This window comes from Watersipora subatra, chromosome 1, assembly GCF_963576615.1.
Source record: "Watersipora subatra chromosome 1, tzWatSuba1.1, whole genome shotgun sequence".
NCBI lineage: Eukaryota > Metazoa > Bryozoa > Gymnolaemata > Cheilostomatida > Watersiporidae > Watersipora > Watersipora subatra.
Genome location: NC_088708.1, coordinates 78,932,115 through 78,954,773, shown reverse-complemented (window position 1 = coordinate 78,954,773; position 22,659 = coordinate 78,932,115). Strand labels below are relative to the sequence as shown.

The following is a 22,659-nucleotide window of genomic DNA, read 5'->3' as shown; positions in this document are numbered from 1 at the left end:
TGCCAACGCCGACCAATACAAACACATATTCTGGATTAATTAATTATTCTTCAATAAATGTACTGTCGTTGATAAAGGTAATAAAATCACATCGATTAAATTATGACCTGCGGTTGCGTGGCTCTAGGACTAAATGTCAATCGCACTTTCGCGAGATCACGCAATGCTTGAAATTAATTAGTCTCAGTCGTCACCCTTAACATCGCATTAAAAATAAAGAGCTAGTGCATAATATCATCGGGAAAATATAGTATGGTTCTTGGAGTCTGAGGTACTTATCATAGAAATAATATGTACATGGAGAACTAATGACACTGATTCCTTTGTCATCTTCATTCGTTCTCTGGAGCCGTCCTACCTTCGCCTGCCACTAGCGTCATTATCGTCACTTTCGTAGTTGATAAATAAGCGGTAAGAGCACACAACAACGAATATGAGAAAGGTGACGTCAAATTTTTTGAGACTACGCCAGTAAACTTTTTCGCGGTAGAGCTCTGGGGAAATCCTATAAACACCAACCAATGTCTGTCTCACCATGGTGAACAATAGCTCATTCGAAAACCAAGACTGATGTATTGAAATATACAATAAAAAAATTATGTAATTTATGTGCTTTAACGACTTTTATAACAGTTTGCAAAAGGTCAAGTTTCACCGTTTACCAAACATCCGCTTTGTAATAGCCCATCGAAAGCGTAGAAACCTTCGGATGACCTTAGAATAAAATCAGCAAAATTGATCTTTGTTGAAACGCTCAAAAGAAAAAGATGTCTTTTTTTCTGAGCGTTTTAACTGCGGTCAAGTTTTGCCTATTTTAATCTGAAAATGTCCTGGCAATCACATCACTTAAAACAAACAAATCTCAAATACATTGTAATAGAAAAATATACTTTCCGATAAAAAGTTTTAAAACATTACATGAGAGGCCCGGTTGAGGCCCTACATGAAAGAAACCTGTTGGGGGGGGGCTTACGCCGCCCCCTCCAAACCCCCAGATGTTCATAACTAATCGCCTAACATTTGCCGCCCCAACTTGCAACCAGGTAATACAGGCCTGAGCACCAGTATTACTAGCTAGTATTCTAGCACGAGTATTACTAGCTAGTATTCTAGCACTAGTATTACTAGCTAGTATTCTAGCACGAGTATTACTAGCTAGTATTCTAGCACTAGTATTACTAGCTAGTATTCTAGCACGAGTATTACTAGCTAGTATTCTAGCACCATTATTACTAGCTAGTATTCTAGCACTAGTATTACTAGCTAGTATTCTAGCACGAGTATTACAAGCTAGTATTCTAGCACCATTATTGCTAGCTAGTATTCTAGCACCATTATTACTAGCTAGTTTTCTAGCACCATTATTGCTAGCTAGTATTCTAGCACCATTATTACTAGCTAGTATTCTAGCACGAGTATTACTAGCTAGTATTCTAGCACGAGTATTACAAGCTAGTATTCTAGCACGAGTATTACTAGCTGGTATTCTAGCACTAGTATTACTAGCTAGTATTCTAGCACTAGTATTACTAGCTAGTATTCTAGCACCAATATTACCAGCTAGTATTCTAGCACGAGTATTACTAGCTAGTATTCTAGCACGAGTATTACTAGCTAGTATTCTAGCACCAGTATCGGTACGTAATTCGTGATCACACTAATAATGAGGAATGATGTTGACTCATAGAAATTGTGAAACATGTTATGCATGTGCTTGTTACTTACTTAACAATTGGTGAAAGATGATGTACCATCATATAGACGGTGAGATGCAATAGACACTCGTACTCACTAACCAGACAAGGCGGTCTGCTTGTCAGACACTCTATTCAGTTCACTCTGATAAGAACTTGCAGGTGAAACAGGAGTGTTGAGGAGAGAATAAGTAAAATATCCTCACTTTGTTTTCTATAGGTTTCATCATTTGGATGCCAAGCATTTGCTCTGCTCTTTGATGATATCTTGCCAGAGATGAACAAGTCTGACAAGGAGGTATTTGCTTCCTTTGCTCATGCGCAGTCATCTGTCACTAATCAAATCTATGAGCATTTAAAGCAGCCTTCATTTATGTTCTGTCCAACCGAGTACTGCTCAACAAGATCTGTTCCTACTGTACAGAACTCACCATACCTCAACACCATAGGAGAGAAACTCATTCAGGGTATAGAGATAATGTGGACAGGTGAGGTCACACTGTCTTTAGTGATAGTTAAATGCCTATCTTATCATGATCATGTTGTTTTTACCTATACCTTATAACTGTTTGCATATTCCATTATATCAGTCAATTTGGCAATTGTGTTGCTGAAGTTAGGATGATTGTGATAGCGTACTTAGGATAGTTGTGATAGTGTAGTTAGGATGGTTGTATTAGTGTAGTTAGGATGGTTGTGATAGTGAAGTTAGGATGGTTGTGATAGTGAAGTTAGGATGGTTGTAATAGTGAAGTTAGGATGGTTGTGATAGTGTAGTTAGGATAGTTGTGACGGTGTAGTTAGGATGGTTGTGTTAGCGTACTTAGGATAGTTGTAATAGTGTAGTTAGGATGGTTGTAATAGTGTAATTAGGATGGTTGTATTAGTGTAGTTAGGATGGTTGTGATAGTGCAGTTAGGATGGTTGTGATAGTGTAGTTAGGATGGTTGTGATAGCGTAGTTAGGATGGTTGTATTAGTGTTGTTAGGATAGTTGTATTTGTGTTGTTAGGATAGTTGTATTAGTATTGTTAGGATAGTTGTATTTGTGTTGTTAGGATAGTTGTATTTGTGTTGTTAGGATAGTTGTATTTGTGTTGTTAGGATAGTTGTATTTGTGTTGTTAAGATAGTTGTATTTGTGTTGTTAGGATATTTGTATTTGCGTTGTTAGGATATTTGTATTTGTGTTGTTAGAATAGTTGTATTTGTGTTGTTAGAATAGTTGTATTTGTGTTGTTAGGATAGTTGTATTTGTGTTGTTAGGATAGTTGTATTTGTGTTGTTAGGATAGTTGTATTTGTGTTGTTAGGATAGTTGTATTTGTGTTGTTAGGATAGTTGTATTTGTGTTGTTAGGATAGTTGTATTTGTGTTGTTAGGATATTTGTATTTGCGTTGTTAGGATAGTTGTATTTGTGTTGTTAGGATATTTGTATTTGCGTTGTTAGGATAGTTGTATTTGTGTTGTTAGAATAGTTGTATTTGTGTTGTTAGGATAGTTGTATTAGTATCGTTAGGATAGTTGTATTAGTATCGTTAGGATAGTTGTATTTGTGTTGTTAGGATAGTTGTGTTCATGAAGTTTAGATAATTGATACTTTATGGCTCGTAAAGAGACAGTTTGAACAGTTTTATTTCATCAGTCCGTCATAAGACCTTGCTATAATATGTAACGCATTCACTTGTGCAGGTCCCAAAGTTGTCTCTAAGAACATTTCAGTCCACTCAATAAAAGAGCTGAATAGGGTGCTGAGACGTCCAGCCCTCATATGGGATAACATTCATGCCAATGATTATGACCAAAAGAGAATTTACCTCGGGCCATTTTCTGGCCGTAGCCCTGCGCTCATTCCACATTTAGCTGGAGTCTTGACAAATCCCAACTGCGAGTTTGAGCCTAATTATGTAGCTTTACATACCCTTGCTACATGGAGTCGTTCCATCTCGGCCCCTGATAAAAGAAAAGGTAACCCTCGTTTCTACCTCAATTTTCTCAACTATTGATCATTTATTGTCCTTTTTGATTTGCAAGGCGCAAGTGTCTACTTCATTATTTCTCAGTCACTGCTTTTGGATTTTCCACTTTGGTGGAAAAATATTGGAGTGTTTTTGGGTAATCGTACGAGTCTGTTTCTTTGTTACTTTACTTTTTGTTCACAACTTTGGAGTATATTATGAATATTTATTGTAACCCATGTGACTGTTTGTAGTGGAAGCGGAGACAGATGTGGAGAGAGAGGGATTGGAAGAGGCCAGCAGTATGGTGACTGGGTATGAGCCACGGCTCATTCATAGACTTGCCATCAAAGAATGGCTTCCCACTTTCTATGTCTCTACACAGCCTGATGGTGGCAGGCCACCCCCTCCCAAACTAGCCTTAGCTCCAACTGATGTTACTCCAGTTGTAGATGCTATCAACTCACCGATATTAAACAGTTAGTTTGCAAAACTATCGAATTTACACCGATTAGTTTTGTGTTGTCTGCAAAGATTGAAAACCTATTAGCCCTAGTTCTTGTTATAATACTCTCTCTATCTCTCTCTATAGCTCTCTATCTCTCTCTATATATCTCTCTATATTTCTCTATATTTCTCTCCCTCTATATCTCTCTATATATATCTCTCTATATCTCACTCTCTCTATATCTCTCTCTCTCTAAATCTCTCTCTATATCTCTCTCTATATCTCTCTCTCTACATGTCTCTCTATATTTCTCTCCCTCTATATCTCTCTTTATATATCTCTCTATATCTCACTCTCTCTATATCTCTCTCTCTCTAAATCTCTCTCTATATCTCTCTCTATATCTCTCTCTGTATCTCTCTCTATATCTCTCTCTATATCTCTCTCTATATCTCTTTCTATATTTCTCTCCCTCTATATCTCTCTTTATATATCTCTCTATATCTCACTCTCTCTATATCTCTCTCTCTCTAAATCTCTCTATATATCTCTCTCTATATCTCTCTCTATATCTCTCTCTATATCCCTCTCTCTCTCTGAATCTCTCTCTCTATATCTCTCTCTATATCTCTCTCTATATCTCTCTCTATATATCTCTCTCTATATCTCTCTCTCTATATCTCTCTCTCTATATCTCTGTCTCTATATCTCTCTCTATATTTCTCTCTGTATCTCTCTCTATATCTCTCTCTATATCTCTCTCTGTATCTCTCTCTCTATATCTCTCTCTATATCTCTCTCTATATCTCTCTCTATATCTCTCTCTCTATATCTCTCTCTCTATATCTCTCTCTCTATATCTCTCTCTCTATATCTCTCTCTATATATCTCTCTCTAGTATGTGTGCGTGCGTGTGTGTGTTGTTTTTCATACTGTAAAACAACTCCAAATATGCAGTCTACTGAAATTGTTACCCTGATCAAACTATGCATACACATATGCAGTCATACATGTCAATAATGTTGGGGAGAACAATGGAAATCTGCAATGTGTTTTACATGTACAGCTAGTCTACAATGCATCAGTCTCAAACCACTCAAATTAGAGTTGTCCTATTTTTGTACAAGAACTGATAATGAAATTGACATTGCTAGGCAAACTGAAGTTCTTCAAACTGGCATTATTGAAAGTTTTTGCACCTTTTAAGAAATTCTACAACATATTTTGCTATCGCCAGCAGCTATTGAATGGAGTCTTCTACATGCTTAAAATACTAATCATGGCTCACCAGTTCTTGGTCTATAACCTGTGTTTTGACATGGTATATACAAACAGTGCAGCAGTAATGTGGTTGTGCTGATAAAATTTATATGTGTAACAACACAGACAGTATGATGTCAAAGCAGATACAGCATTAGCACCTTACAATAATAAAGCATAAGGCCAACATGATAGCATTTTTATGAGATACAATAAGGGAAACAAATGCATGAAAATGTATATATATACTGAAAAATATATTAGAGAATGCTGCATGTGGATAATATGTAGGCATAGCGGAACATGAAGAACATAGCATGATATGGCAATAACATAATGTTAATTCAATGCAAGCGTGACAACAATAACACAATGTTAATTCAACGCAACACTTGCGGATAGACAACAATTTTTGTTATTCTGTCGAGTGTATGAACAAACAGTTTTCGGCTTGTCCCTACTTTTGAGCGGGCAACATACAGCTGGCCATGGCTAAAGCAGGGGGACAGTAAGTCGATACCAGCTGCTTTATTTTTTCTCACGTCACCTATCGCAACGCTCGGAGTGCCCATGCAAGTTCTGTAGTAGTAGGTTACAGTACTCGTAGCTGGAAAAAATTAGTAACCCAGCTGCGGAAGGAAATGAAAATGTTTACTATCACGAAAAGTGACAAATCCAACGTTTTTAAATAAAGGAGGTGTGGCAATTCATAAACAATACACCCTTAATGAGAAGTACTTACCTTTTTGAAGTAGAAATTTACTAGGTAAATTTCGACGCGAAAACAATTTGTCTAGGCCACCAGAAAAAACAAACCTTTTTGGTGACCTTTTTCGTATGCGTTGGCAGTAAATATTAATTACATGCAATTTACTACTCAATAATTTATTTAATGAGTGGTAAAATTTGTTTAACTTTATTGATTTTTTCTACTCATATTAATTCAGTTCGCTCCGTACAACCAAATCGACAAAAGGAAAGATCACTCTATAAAGTGGCCAAATACACACACACACCACACGCACCACACACACACACACCACACACACACCACACACACACACCATACACATCATACGCTGATCATGATCAGTGTATGATTGTGTACTTTGTATTTGTGTGTGTAATTTGCTCTAATCTGTTCCCGTAGCCGGGTACTGAAGCTAGTATGTTATATGCTATCAGCTCTAGTACTTGTTATACTACTGCTGTGCCCTCTTGTGTCCCACATCTTCATCATTGCATGCATACAAATTTGTAGATATACCAACTAGTGTCATGACTTGTATGGCTGTTACACCAATAACTCAGACAGCTCCAGTTGGACTCGCAGTGCCAGTTGACCAGCTCGTTGGAGAGGTTAAAGTTCACCCCGAGCAGGAAGCCGCACAGTAAGTTTGAGATGTTATTCTTGATCATTCTGACTTCTTTTAGAGTAAGCAACTTACATGGGCAGGTAGACTCTCTCCAGATTTTTTCTTGTACCGCCTTAGTAGTCGTACAAAGTTCACCTCAGTCATCACAAGTAAGCATAATTAAACAATATCACTTATAGAATTCAAGTTCCAAGTGGTCAAAGTCATACCCTATAATTTTTAATTGCCATAATTATGGCAACATGTATTATATGTGATGTTTGTTTATCTGACAACATATGTTTGCTCTTCTACAACAACGGGTTATTTTGTCGAAAACAACAGTTATTATGTTTGCGTCAAAGTGTTCTCTACCCATTTATTCACAGAATTTCGTCTAAACTACCTTTGTAATATTTCCTTGCATCATTCAAACACAGTGTTAGTATAGCAGTAACACTTCACTGAGTGTTAAGTAGCCTGCCTCACAGTGTTAGTATAGAAGTAACGCCTATCTGAGTGTTGAGTAGCCTGCCTCACAGTGTTAGTATAGCAGTAACACCTATCTGAGTGTTGAGTAGCCTGCCTCACAGTGTTAGTATAGCAGTAACACTTATCTGAGTGTTGAGTAGCCTGCCTCTCAACTGTGTATCTCTGAAAGGAATCCAGAGCAAGTGGGATAAGGAGTTCAACTGCACGTAGGATAAGGATGTTTGTGATGGCTCCACTGGTGCTGGTGGGTCTATTTTAAACCTTTACTGGTAGAGAAGAAGCTGGCTGTGAGCCCATGGATGTCATCACGGACAAGCCTTGTATTGCGGCTGAAGAACCGGCAGTCAAGGAGCTCCTCCCGAACAGCCTGGTAAGACGCAGTGGCTCTACTACTTCTCTCGAGGATGTCATGCAGGTTGATGAGGAGATTACAAACAGTGCTACTAAAATAACTGATGACAATAAACTTACAGTGTGAGTTGCTTTCTCTCGCTTTCACGTTTCGCTATTTCGTTGCCTTGTTTGTGAGGAAGGCTAGTTAGTTTTTACCATAGATTCTGTATTTGCAAATTAAATGTTTCCCGATCGCAGGGAAGCTTACTCTAGGCATGATACAGTCTTACATATATCACTGATCGTTTCTATAATAAGATGAGGTCTATGTGCTATACATCAGCTGCAATACCAACTGAAATACGTCTTGCATATCTATGCAGTCACACACTTCTATCCAAGATTCTTGTAATCTGTCTGTTTGGCAGAGATGACTTGGAGATGATTTGTGACATGTTTTATCTACCTTTTGAACATGGTCCTAAAGCCTTACACACGCTCACAGAGTTTCAGTGGCTCAACAGCAACTCACATGTTGTCAATCAACTTAAGAAACATAATGCGGAAGAGCAGACGCTGGTATGTTTAGCACTTTATTGTCTAATTATTTCTTACTGAGTGGCAACAAGTCAGTTGTTCAGTTTATTAGAGGGCAAGGGAGTAGCTACTACATCATCTTTCAGATTGAGGAGTGGCAAAGGAGGGCTGCTGAGTTCAACAAATTTGTCAAGTATTTTGCGGAGGTATGCGAAAAGTTTCAGATGATACCTAACCGGTGCCTCATGTATGATATGAACAACTACCTTTGGGACCTGAGAGGCACCCTCTCCCTCCTGAACTCCTATATCAAGTGGCTTGGTAACGAACTGAAACACTTATTGCCCACTGCTATTATCGCTCCCTTAGCGGTGACTGACATTTTCATGATTCTTTTCATCTTCAAGTTTGTCCTTGCTCTCACATCTTCATTAGTTAGTGCCTCTTCATCTATCCCTCTTCACCTGTCCCTCTTCACCTGTCCTTCTTCACCTGTCCCTCTTCACCTGTCCCTCTTCACCTGTCCTTCTTCACCTGTCCCTCTTCACCTGCCCTTCTTCACCTGTCCTTCTTCACCTGCCCTTCTTCACCTGTCCCTCTTTACCCTGCCCCTCTACCCTGCCCCTCTTTACCCTGCCCCTCTTCACCTACCCTTTTTCACCTACCCTTCTTCACATACCCTTCTTCACCTACCCTTCACCTACCCTTCTTCACCTACCCTTCTTCACCTACCCTTCTTCACCTGCCCTTCTTCACTTGTCCCTTTTCACCTGCCCTTCTTCACTTGTCCCTCTTCACCTGTCCCCTTTTTATCTACTCCTCATTACCCTGCCCTTCTTCACCTGTCCCTCTTCACCTGTCCCTTTTTCACCTACTCCTCTTTACCCTGCCCTTCTTCACCTGTCCTTCTTCACCTGCCCTTCTTCACCTGTCCCTCTTCACCTGTCCCCTTTTCACCTACCCCTCTTTACCCTGCCCTTCTTCACCTGTCCTTCACCTGCCCCTCTTCACCTGCCCCACTTCATCTACCCTTTTTCACCTACCCTTTTTCACCTACCCTTCTTCACCTACCCTTCACTTACTCTTCTTCACTTACCCTTCACCTGCCCCACTTTATCTGCCCCACTTCACCTGCCCCACTTCACCTGTCCTTCTTTACTTGTCCGTTTTCCCCTACTCCTCTTCGCTTGCTCCTTTTCACCTGCCCTTTTTCACCTGCCCCTTTTCATCTACCCCTCTTCATCTGCTCTCTTTCACCTGCCCTTCCATACTTTCTGTTCTTCCTGCATCTCTACCTACTCCTCTTTACCTACCCCTCTTCATCTGTCCCTTTACTTACCCTCATGCAGTTCATTTTAAAGTACAGTCAAACCTCGAATTGGGATCTCTTCAACATGCAAATATTTTGGGGTACAATGTAGAATTGGAGCAAATATTTGTGTTAACATACAAAGTCATTTCTAACGTACACCGTGTGAAGTTTCTCAAAATATTGTAAATCAGTATATATGCATGGTTCTCCTTCAGACTCGTTTTAAAGACAGTTTGGTTCTATATTACTTGAATAATACTCGAATAATACTCATATTAAAGAGTGTTTTTACTTTTTAAAGAAAAGTTCTTTTACTTTTTTTAGAAGATGAGGTTTGAGTGCTAGTAGTAGTACCTTCTTAGAATTGAAATGGCTAATAATAGGATGACCTTAGTTTATGACCTTAGCTGACATCTTCAGGTCTATTCTTCAAAACCTTCCTCCGAAGCCAAAGTAGGTAATGTGACAAAGAAGTGATGTGAAACACAGAAAGTCTGAATTGAGTAAAAGCATGGAGGCTATCCATGGCCATCAAAGATAAACAAATTGTTTTAATTTAAAGTTTATGTAGTCTGAATTAGAATAATTCCATATCTCTATTGTTACCTCGACCTATGCAACTTATTTCACGTAGGTTACAAATGGATTCGCTGGTTCTTAACATGAAGACAACGTAACAATGAAAAGTCGTTTTTATTTATTATTAATCGATTCATCTTGTTTCTAAAAAACATATATATAATATATTCGTTTTAATGTTATATGTAATTACCTGAAGTATTTGTTATTAAGCGTTTTAGCTTTAGAACGAAGTAATGAAACACAATGTATTCTTACAAAATATCCTCTCTAACATATGACGATTTTAACACACAAAATATGCTTGTATATTGAAACGATTTTACTTCGGAGATGTCGAGGTTTAACTGTATTTTATATTCTTTTTTATTCAAATCTTTCTTTTCATTGTTAGTTTGATCATACATGCTATCTAAGACTTTGATTAATCGTTGGCACAACCAACATGGTTTCATACTATGGTGGAGGTACTTCAGGGTTTCATACTCTGGTGGATGTACTTAAGGGGTACTCATAACTTTTCAGTCTGTCCAGGTTTTGGTAGCGCGGCGGATAGATTGGCACTTGTCTGGGTGCTCCAGGTCAACTGAACTCCTGATCATACATAATGCTCAGCTGGAACTCGGAGAAGGGTGCAATAGGATTATCGGCGGTACATTGACCAACATCACCTTCATCACTTCCATCAGCTCTGTAGACAGTAACCCGAGTTTCTTTTATCTTTTGCCAGGTCAAGCGCGAGTCGTCACCAGTGCCGATTGTCACATGATGGATTATCGTGTAACATGTATGCTTTATTATAACTACCTCCCTTGTTCCAGTCATCATATATCTCAATCATCACCTAGGCAAAACCTAATTTCTCTGTGTCAGACATTGAATGAAGCTTCATCTCTTGCAGTTATAATTTAGCCTTCATCATCTTTTAGGAAGTCAGGATGGGAGCTAATATTCTACAGAGAGACCTTCCAGTAATTTTGACCTTGGTCATGTAACATGTCCAGATAATCAGCTATAGTGTGAGCATATTTAGTGTGACAAATAGAGTTGGCAGACAGCCAATCATGTTTGGGTTTACTAGCCTGTCTTTGTGCCAGAACTCTCCAACTGCAGATCTGCGTGAAAATCTGAAAATATCTGCGTGATCTATTTTCTACCTGCAGGCTTGATGACATTTTTGCTAATCATTGGCGCTAAATTTATGTAGATGACCTTATTTAGACTTGTATTTCCCTTTTTGTTACACGGTCAAGGTCAAAAGAGCTGGATGCATGTTTCTTTTAAAGAATGTGTGATACCCAAATCAAATTTCATGTCACTCAAGGTTTTTCCTTTTGCACCTCAAGAATTTATTGCGCGTTAACAAAAGAGGACAGTTGGAATTATAAGAGCGGCATTATGACAGCAATCAAAGCCATTGCCTCACAGCTGGCACGAGACAAGAGCTCCATAAGTAAACTAATACGCCTATTTTCATCAAGTTGCTTGCATTAGAACAGAATAAAAAAACTTGTTAGAATAACTTGAAGCTTTGATCGCTGTCATGCGCAATTGTTGGGAGTTCCTTGAAGCATCTATGCGCTCTAATCAGGTTGCCATATTAGCCGGCTCATCTGTCATTGCTGTGCCTCTGTCTGCAATTGTCAGCAATGATGGTTGCTTGGTTTAGCGTTGAGCCTACAAGAGTTTACTGTCGCTTTACAGTGCGCTGCCTTTACAAAGAGCTGCCTTGAGGTGTAAAAGGAAAGATTATCATTTTTCTTTATCATTACGTCCCAAAAACTTATGAGACTGATCAGCTCTACTCACCTGCTTGGATATAAGAATATTTCATCTCTCTTATTCCCTGTTGATGCTTTAGTTTTATTGGCTATGGTATTTGATGCTTCAGTTTTATTGGCTATGATATTTGATGCTTTATTCTAATAGAGACACTGCAAATGTATCACTTCTGACGGCTCTCCAGTCAAGCCTACATTTTCTTTGTTTTTAGTTTTCTGCCAATCAGGAAATCTTTAGCCCATCATTATCTCAAATCGCTAGATTCAAGGCTAAAGTAACAAATACATGCGTGTCAACAGGCACAACTCAATGTGTAAAACTGTCAGCTTGGCTGTTTCATCATCAAATGCTTCTGTCAGCGCTTTTGAAACTTTCGCTATGATTGTAATTAACTGATAGCAAATTATGAAAAAGGTGACAGGGGTGACTTTTTTACAATGACTGTGTAATAATACAATTGTGGTTTGGCAGTCTCTTGTGACAAGCATGTATGGAAATCAGGCTTCAAACCTTGGTGACAGCTATGCATCTTTCTCCACAAAAGAACCTGCATACTATGATTGCTATATCTGTATAAGGTTTCTCATAGGGTCATCACAAGGCTATACGGAGGCCTTTATGTCAGGAGATAATGAACCATGGGTATTCAGAGGTGGCTTGACAGGCGAGCTGCAGGTATGATTATCAACTCACCCTCTCAGCAAACAGTCATATTACCCTGTAGTTGATTTCTAGTTTGTCAGCTGCAGTCATACATGGCTTCAACATAATTACATGTACTGGTAATTTTCCAACTTGAGTTTCTTCGACGCCGTAACATAATCTATTTGAATGTCAATACACATTTTGCCCATCATGTCACTGCGTATGCTAGGTATCAATGTGCCCATATGGTCAACTAGTTACCAACCCATCACCTTTAATCCGCTAAGTTGTAAACTCATCTGGTGGCAGTTGGTATGACAATGCTTGCCTTTCATCAACAGACTAGCTGAATGGTTGGTGTTGCACTGGTGATACAATAACTAACCAATAAATTTTAGTAACTCAAGCTAGTAACTTACTATAATAAGTGCTGTGTCCATCATCTAAAGCCACTTTGCTATCATTACGCACTTCTGAAGCTAAAACGTGCTAGCGATGCATAAGTATCTCTTCTATTATTCCATTGAATGGCAAGAACAGCGTAGTGTAATGAGTTAGTGTAATGAGTTAGCTTGCAGACCCGGAGGTTCCGAGTTCAAATTCTGTGTGAAGCGGAGTTTTTCTTTCTGAAACTTTATCGCTATAACTGGACAGACGAACGACAGACACTGAGATTTATACATGCACTAGCCGAATGTCCGACATTGCACGGGTATTAAAACAGCTTATAAACAGTTGCGGGTAATGTAATTGCCTGCCACTTGCCGTTAGCCTGGCACATTGCCATTGGCGTGGCACATTGCCTTTGGCTAATTTGAGTAAGTTAGTTTTGCTAAAGTTACTGATAACAGCCATGAGAGCAAGCATAAAATGACAGTGCGTCGTAACACAGAGTGTTATGCTACTTTCACCCACATATCGACATACATCACCTAATAATGAATCCATTAATCTTACGTAGCTCAATAGTTTAGCATACTGTCTGGGGAATGGGAGGGGGGAGGAATGGGGGGGAGGGTTTTGAGATTTTATCTGTGATACGGATTCTTTATTCTAAGGTTTGAATAGCTATTGCTGGACAGACAGACAGACATCTGAACAGACAGACTTTGAGAATTATATATATAGATTGGCTGAATGTCAGGGTAATAAAAGGTCTTTGCCCAGAAAATTTATTTTTATTTAACATATAACAACAATTACCTTTTTAACTTTATATCTTGAGAAAAGTGTTTTGTGCAGTTCAAATAGATTAAGAGAAAAAATATAACAACTGTAAAGGTGTTTAAATGTGAAATTTTTAGCAAGTAATGGTTACATACAGTCAGTCTGTTTTGCTACGATTACAATAAAATATGATTTGATAATGATACAATTAATACGAACTGAGAAACAAAATAAAAATCCTGAATAGGTTGAATTAATAATAACAATTCGTTGCATAGAAGTGTGTGTGTTTAAAAAAGGTTACTGGTGCAGCAGAAGCTATCTATCAAAACATGGAATACAACAAAACTGGTATCTCTCGATACTAGTACAAACATAAGAGTGACATATCAGACTGTCTTTGTCTGATGCCTTGTCTGACTGAACAGAGAGAGAAGGTAGCAGTAAGATCTACTCCGGATAATACAATTGTCCATGCAAAAAGTATTTGGCCTTTACAGATTTAGCGATTGAACCTTATGAAAAGCCGGAAATAGAACTGTAAGACACATTTAAAATTGAAATGGCACATTTAAAAATTACAAATTAAAAAATAGGTAATGGTAGCAAAAAATTAGTTTTTAAACAATTTCAAAAAATGCAAAAAGGTGATATTAATTAACAATCAAAAGTGCACATTTAGCGTTTGCCCACGGTATAGGGTATATAATAGGAGCGATAGAATGTTGAGGTCTGTACAGCTTGGTGATTACATACGTAGTTCGAACCTTGTGGTTGTAATCTCCGTGAGTTCATAACATACTTGCCAAGTCTCCCGGTTTGACCGGGACTCTCCAGTATTTTAAGTCGGTCTCCCTTTTTCACAAAATCTACCGTTTTCCTCCAGCTTTTTCTATAAAAGTAGTGGTTTAATTTTTGTACTTTTCGTTTTCCCTTTGTTTACTAGTTGTGAGCTCGCATCATCATACAAAGTTAGCAACAATGAAACAGATCGCTATTAAACCGTATGCTTGCCATAAAACCTGGGCTATTTAGATTTAGCAAAATTGATGTCTAGCAATTTTCTCTACAGTTTTTCATCAATAAGCAAAGATTATACATGGAGCTGTGACATATCATTGGTAAACAACCATGACCTCACATTGATAGTAGAGTACCTGAATATTGAATAAAATTGTAGAAGGGCCTCCTATATAGGTACCAATGAAGAAAAAAAACTTCACAAAGAAATCTAGGCTTCAGATTCAACTACTACTTTTACCGTCAATCTCCGGCATTTTTTACTCAACTACTTGGCAAGTATGGTTCATAACCAGCAGCAAGCTTTATATTCCAAGATTTTAATAGTTATAACTGGACTGATAAACATCCGAACAGATGATGACAAACTTTGAGTTTTATATATATACATGTAGATATAAGATACATAGATTGTTCATGGAATGTAGTCCAGGCTCTTCAAAAGCCTTCAGACATGTAAAGTGTACTAGACAATTATTGCCCACTGCAAATATGACGTTTGTATGTAAAAATATCTAGGGTTTGTCTCGGCACTATTTTGTAGCACATGTTTCTCTAGCCCAATTAGCTTTTTCTACTGTGTACACTGTTGTTCGTTTCTGTGATTACATAGTATTCTGTGAAATATTGTGATTATTTGGTGGAAGACTAAAAATTGTTGGCAACACCAACCTGACTACATTAAACTACATACATGAATGAACAAGTGAGATGTGTTTCATGCCATCTTTCTTTAATGATCGATGATATTAATATCTTTGCTACATTCCTGAGATTTTTTTTTGGTCGCTTTGAGCTTATACATATATGTACGCAGTTTTGTATAAGTACTGGAGTATAGGAGTATCCATGTGTTGCAGCGATTGCTACCAATAGATGGGGCGACCGATCTTCTATCACATACTCATAATCTGGCCGATCCAGTCATGAGACTCAAGCCAACTGTTTACACAATACGACCATTTTTACCAGCCGATGAGGTATGTTAATAACAGTTGATAGTTTGGCATAAAATTTTAAAACACAATCACAGTAGACGGTGAAGCTATTTACTCCTTGCAACTTTTTGTTTGATGGCATCATTTTACTCGGGCTCTTCATGCGTGCTGATGCTGGCCTTTAGGCCTTTAGACAAGCAGCTCTATATGCTTAATCAAATATATAAAGCATTATATATACTAGAAATTCCACTGTCATACAGCCCACGACCAAAGTGATAGTGGAAAAAAGGGTACTGATGGTTGAGAAATGCAATATTAGCAGTCAAATGGCACTGCAGTGCAATAGGATAACTGCAATGGTAGCTGTAATGTACTGGGTGTGGGTGTTATTATATACAACAAACAGCAATAATGAAAGGAAAAGATTATATGTTTATATCTCTCCCCCAGCAATAGGAGAAATGCAATATTGGCCAATATTAGAAGTAAAATGCACTGATATTATTATAATAACCAATATTATTAATATAGTTATAGTGGAAAACCAATGCACAATTTTGTTTACATTTCAAAACGTCATAGCTAACAATATCAAGAAGTGATATTTATATAGATTTTTAGAAAATCTATTTAAAAAAATGTTTGGTCATGACAAACAGCAATAATGAAAGGAAAAGATTATACGTTTATATCTCTCCCGCTGCAATAGGAGAAATGCAATATTAGAAGTAAAATGCACTGATATTATTAGAATAACCAATATTATTAATATAGTAATACAGTAATAATAGAAAACCAATGAACAATTTTGTTTACATTTAAAAACGTCATAGCTAACAATATCAAGAAGTATCAAAAAGAATATCCAAACTTAGTAATAGTAATACAGTAATAATAGAAAACCAATGCTCAATTTTGTTTACATTTCAAAACGTCATAGCTAACAATATCAAGAAGTATCAAGAATAATATCCAAAGTTATAATTAAATATCGTAATCTCATAAGAATCGTTAGAAAAAAGTATCATCGTCATTTCCTTTACTTACACTGCGTTGGACATCAGTTAGAATACCAAAGTACTCGAATGTTTCTAAAAAGTCAGATACTTTGAAATCGGCAAAAATGAAACGATTTCAGTACTCCTACGTTAATTACAGAAACCTTCGGCAATTCGACAATGCTATAGACTGGTGAAATGTGCAGGTTTTTTGTTGTGAACTGCGCACGACAATCGTTCTATTCCCTGTCGCTCGGCGTTTCAATTTCGGGTCTTAACTTTGATAAAAGTGAGACTTAGCAAGTTTTAATAACGATTTTCGTCCAAATGAATATGTCTATTTGTGTATAATCCGGTCAGATGGGTAAGTTTTAAGAGAATTTCGATAATTTACAAAGACTTGGTAACATATTTAAATAGGCCTATATGTGTTTTGTATCGTTATTATACTTTAACTAATCTACAAAACGATGGTTAAATTTGTTGATGAAATTTCGAGACAAGGGTTCGTCTCATTGTTGATGAATAATTTTCGTAAGTTGTGTGCACATGCATTTATCATAAAAACTCTCAAACTTCGCTTCCGCTCGTTTGGTCGTGGGACTAGGCAGGAAGTATGGGTCACATGATCAGATTACGACTAGATGATTAGACTAGGCTAAAACGAAACTGTAAACTAGCGAGCATCTATATTTGATACGGGCTTTCCGGTAGAACATGAAGTGTTTGTCATAAACTAGTGCTACTAGACGTTTTATATTGAGCCTTTTATTGGCCTTGAATTTCCTTGAAATAACATCACGTGTCAAAACAATAACCACAATGTTTGAGTACGTCATCGAAATAAAGAGATTTCAAACTACGGCATTTTCGTGATGGCTGCGATTAACTGCTTGTTTTTTAGTTTTTAAAAGCTTGTAATCACATTTCCACATATTTTGCACCTACAGCACAACAGAGTAAAATATGGTGTACTTTTTGATTCTAAAAAACTAATGTGAATTTTGTTGCAAGTAAACCTTTAAGATATACAACATTTACCATTCTAACTTTTACTGAAACCAGAAATTTGAGTGTAACGACACAATTGAAATTAAAGTGGCACATTTAAAAATTAAAAAAGGTAAAAAAATTGGCATTAAAAATATTCACAAAAATAACAAACGCAAAAGTTAATATTAATTAATAAAAAAAGTGCATATCTATCGTGTGCAATCGTGATATACAGGATATACAGTATACGGTAAGAGCAATGAATGTGATAAAAATAACTTAGCCTTGTGGTTACATGCGCTTGTTTGTAGAATCCAGATGTTTTTCAGATCCAGTGCGAAGGTAATTTTTTATTGCTAAAACAGCTACTGTAACTGGACAGACGAAAGGCCGGCAGATGAGCATTGAAATTTATGCCCGGCATTGCCTGGGTAATAAAAAAGTCTTTACGCAGAAAACTTATTTTATACAACATTTACCATTCTAACTTTTATACTTCATATCATAAAAAAGTGTTTTCGTGCAGCTCAAATAAATTAGGAAAAAAAATAAACAAATGGCACAATGTTCCCTCAGGATACGATTACCCTGATATACAGTTTTTTACCTTAGGAAATGGAACATTATGATTTTTTTACCTCACAATACGAATTCAATAAAAAAATTTCTTAGTTCAAGTTTGACAGTCTTTGTGCTTATTACGTACATCAAAATAACAAAGAAGCCAATATGTTGCTCACCGAAAACATTTTCACAACGCTCGAAAGAGACACGATGACTGATTTCTTCCAGTTCATCACTTCTCGTGTGTAAAATGGTAATATTTTCCCTTTAAAACCAGTAGCAAAGTTGGAGTGTGAGCCCTTCAAACAGAAGGCCAGTAGTCAGACAACCTCTCTTAACCTGCTAACAACAATCCACTTCAATACGAAAACAGCATTGTTCGGGCTTTCTCATCAAATTATGTTGAAAAAAGTTTTAATGAGATCGGCTAAAATTATATTAGAAACGAAGCCAGAAACTAATAGGTAATACAATTTTAGTGAAAAAAAGTTGAAGTTCAGTAAAATAGTTAAAAACACAGACTAAAACATAGCTTTAAGTGTGTGTCTAGTAAGCTTAACTTATTTATAGTGAATTCAAAGTTTATGTTATACATACGTCTTGAAGGTAAGAACTCTCTACGGTACGTACTGCACATAGCACATCGCAATGTTAAATTTTAATGCAGATCATAACCAATAAATACATTAAATACGCTGAAGTTACATGTAACTATAGTTACTAAGGTTAACATAATCTTTTGTTACTAATTTTTGATATGTACAGTACTTGTATAAAATTTTGATGAGTTTTACCAGGGTATATTAACTATATTTGCATTATACAATTACTGTGGTTTCTATACTCCATACGATTTTTTCACCATACGATGCCAACCCTGGAACGGATTAAATTCGTATCCTGAGAGTGCACTGTACTTTATAGGACTTGTTATAGTTTATAGGTTACGGTTTATCGTACTAATCTAGGGTAGAGAGATTATTCTCATAGATAAACATGTAATTTATGGTTGATATAGTTTATAGGTTATAGTACTAATCTATGGTAGAAATGTTATATGTTTGTCTCAAAGGGAATTCTCTCATTTTGTTACTAATTTTTAATATGTGCGTATATACGTATATCAGTATGTATATAAAATTTTAAATGATTTTCACCAGGGGTGATTGCATTATATAATTACTATGGGCTGCTATAACCCTCTATACGACATTTTCACCTTACGATACCAACACTGAAGTAAATTAAAATCATAATGGTATACCAAATAATTTTTCATTATAATCATAGCAAAACAGACTTCATTTAGCCATTACCTGCTAATGATTTCAAATTTGCATTTAAACACCTTTACAGGTCTCTTTTTTATTTCGTTTCTTAATTTATTTCAACTACACAAAACACTTTTTTCATTATATGAAATTTAAAAGTTACAGTTGTTTGAAAAAGTTTGAAAACCTTTACAGATGTTTCATCTTTTCTCTTAACTTATTTGAACACTTATCGCGGTATGAAATTTTAAAGATAGAATGGTAACTGTTGTTATTCATGTTGTTATTCATGTTGTTATTCATGTTGTTATTCATGTTGTTATTCATGTTGTTATTCATGTTGTTATTCATGTTGTTATTCATGTTGTTATTCATGTTGTTATTCATGTTGTTATTCATGTTGTTATTCATGTTGTTATTCATGTATGTTAAATAAAAAGAAATTTTCTGTGCAAAGACTTTTTTTATTACCTGAGCAACGCCTAGAATTCAACTAGCATATACATACATATGGCATTGAATTGCTATAAGTCATAATCAGTTATCATGGATTGGGTCTCATGACGCGCTTACTTAGTCACACGGATAGCGCACTGTATTTGGTGGCTTTTGTGAAGCGTTGCTAGAGTGTCTTATTCTTTGTTGTTAGTATTTTGAACCGTAGCATTACTGAGTGCTTCAGAAAGCAACTATCATCTGCCTTTCTGAGAAAGTATCTTTTATACTGATAACATAATAATATTTGTGTTCATTTTTTGTTTATAAGAAATAATTCTCAACATAAAACATAATGTGAATTATTCTATTACGCTATTATTATTATTGTCTATTACGATGCTAATAGACAATTGTAGGCGGTCCTTGATATATACCTGTACAAATAGGCATGATCTAGGCATGATGACATTCTCATACGTTGGAAACACATATACAGAGTTCGGATTTATTTTTTATGTAACTCCGTATCTATTTGTTGGACTCGAATGCAACACGAGTGGTTGTTTTGTTGCAGGCTAGTGTGTATGACGTGTGCAAGCAAGTTAATAGCAAGATGTATGACACAAAGGAGTTAGTTGATCATGAGCAACTTATACCAGACCTGTAAGATATCTTTAATTCATCCAATCACAGGGCTCTTTTTAATAAAATGTTTCAGCATTTGAAAGGTTATTGGCTTTGTACTATTTTGCTTATCAGCTGTTTACCGCTTTTATTCTAGGATGGTCGGAGGTTTAATAACGCTGAACAGCCAGTATTGTTTCATCGTCGAAGGTGACCATGGGATATGCGGATATGTTGTTGCTGCTCCGAATGCTGGCGAGTTTCATACAAAGATGGCTTTATCATGGCTTCCAGAAATGCAAAAGAAGTATCCAATGCCGGTGGAAACTGAAAATGCTATGCCCACTCTTATGCAGGTACTTGGATCTATATTTCTAAGCATATACATTACATTTTGATACGATTTGGGTTTATAATACGACATGCCGCTCAGACTCTAAATATTAGTAGCTACTTTGGGTTGCATCTATAAGTTGAAGCTGGAATGGATTATAGGTAGTGGATGTGCCGGCAGAGAGCTCCCTCGCTACTCAGTCTTAACTATATTGTCAATGGCTAACCGTATGGTCTTAACCATATTGTCCTTAGCGAATGTTCAACATTTTTGTCTTGCTTAGCTGCGGGTTGTTTGTGTCGCAGCTAAAGGCTAGGAAATTTTTGCATTATTTTTGACACACTTTTTACAGACATGTATTTCCTTTCATTTATAGGCTTTGGTAAGATGCTAAATTTAACTCCTGCTTGTTTAACTCATTCACAACTATCCACAAGTTAACTCACGAAATATATCGTAGCTAGGCTACCAACGAGAGTTATCTCGCCTTGGAAATTTACCCATTTTATGTACAGTTATTTCTAAGTTATAGAAGAAAACTTTTTATTAGTTTGAAAGAAAAATTTCTCGCCAATCAGAAAAACTTATAAATTTGTCTCAATGACATCTCTGGCAAAAGTTATAGCCAAAATACTAAACCGATACCGACGTCTACTTAAACCGGAAATCATCGCGGTGGCTTCAAATTTTATCGTTCGCGATCAATTTTTTGAACTCTAGAAGTAATTATACAGATTCAGAAGTGGTAAGACATTGAAAGACTGCATAAATCAAATTTAAGCATTATTTTTAACCTTTCAAAGTTTTTGTTATTTGTTAATTCTGCCAATTTGTATCGCTTTGCTCAAATAAAAATGCACTTTTCAGGCAGTCAGTCGTAGTCAGCCTAAAGTTATCATTACTTTCTATAGGATCGTATTGATTCTTAGAGCTGTCTATGAAATCTTAAAAGTCAAGAACAGAGTTATTGAACGTGTTTTTATTATTTGAAACATGTTTATGACAGTTTATTTGAGTTATATTGGCATGTAGATTAGCTATGTTTTGGTTTGAATGATGATACTCACGAGGAAAAGTTTGAAATTAGAGTTTCATGATTTTCATGTTCATGACTAACTGTATATGTATAAATAATGTTCATAGCTGTTTATTGTATGTAATAAATGAGTAATTTTAGTCAAACTTTGTATACTTTGCAATTTTTATGGTGCAAGTCTAACTTCGTTTCTACAAATAACAACTTTCTCAAAATTGGAAATTTTCTGAAACCACCTTCTTCGAGACACAGATCTACATGAAAAGGATAGGAGTTGTCTACATGAATGTAATGTCATTTGAAAGAGGTACTGGGCTGGTTCTTGTGAAACTTGAATAAGTAAATTATCTCAAGTCTGTCTCTTGTAGTAGTAATTTGAATTATGACAACTTTCTGAAAAATGAGCAGTATTTGGTTCTAATCACCTGGAAATTAGTCGGTTGCGAATGAGTTAATCCTATCAAAATGCATAATTTTCTTATGTTAACGTGAAAGTGACGGTTTTGTTGTATTATTTTTAGGAGTTGTCTTCACAGTTTCATAACTACCAGCCGGAAAGATCAGAGTCATTGCTGTCACAATTTCCAGCATTACTTAAAATTGAGTTTTTACCAAGTGTAGATGATCACTCAATTAAGCAGGTATATTCTATGTATATTCTCGAATCTGCATATATGTCTTCGTATCTACAACCGTGCAAATGCCTCTTACACATGATATTTGTATAAATGCGTGTAAACAGGATAATAGACTGGCTGTCCAATAACTGTTTATAGGGGTATTGTACCAAAGAGTACTACTTGTTTATTTGCAAGTAGAATACCATTTAAGGTATCATATATGATATAAGTGCTATACATTAAAGTACCGATCCACATTC

General features: G+C 36.4%; 1 protein-coding gene across 2 annotated transcripts in view; it reads left to right on the top strand.

Moving 5' to 3' along the window:
• Positions 1-22,659, top strand: part of LOC137394514 (protein O-GlcNAcase-like) — a 29,122-nt gene that overhangs the window by 5,592 nt on the left and 871 nt on the right. The window contains exons 5-17 of one of the 2 annotated variants that reach the window (XM_068081240.1): positions 1,915-2,182; positions 3,385-3,660; positions 3,905-4,129; positions 6,620-6,749; positions 7,479-7,679; positions 7,967-8,117; positions 8,222-8,396; positions 10,697-10,753; positions 12,338-12,423; positions 15,441-15,560; positions 20,360-20,448; positions 20,567-20,765; positions 22,301-22,420. In XM_068081240.1, the coding sequence (XP_067937341.1) occupies positions 1,915-2,182; positions 3,385-3,660; positions 3,905-4,129; positions 6,620-6,749; positions 7,479-7,679; positions 7,967-8,117; positions 8,222-8,396; positions 10,697-10,753; positions 12,338-12,423; positions 15,441-15,560; positions 20,360-20,448; positions 20,567-20,765; positions 22,301-22,420 (2,097 nt within the window). The remainder of the gene's footprint in view (positions 1-1,914; positions 2,183-3,384; positions 3,661-3,904; positions 4,130-6,619; positions 6,750-7,478; positions 7,680-7,966; positions 8,118-8,221; positions 8,397-10,696; positions 10,754-12,337; positions 12,424-15,440; positions 15,561-20,359; positions 20,449-20,566; positions 20,766-22,300; positions 22,421-22,659) is intronic. The other variant, XM_068081244.1, reaches the window with a different exon arrangement.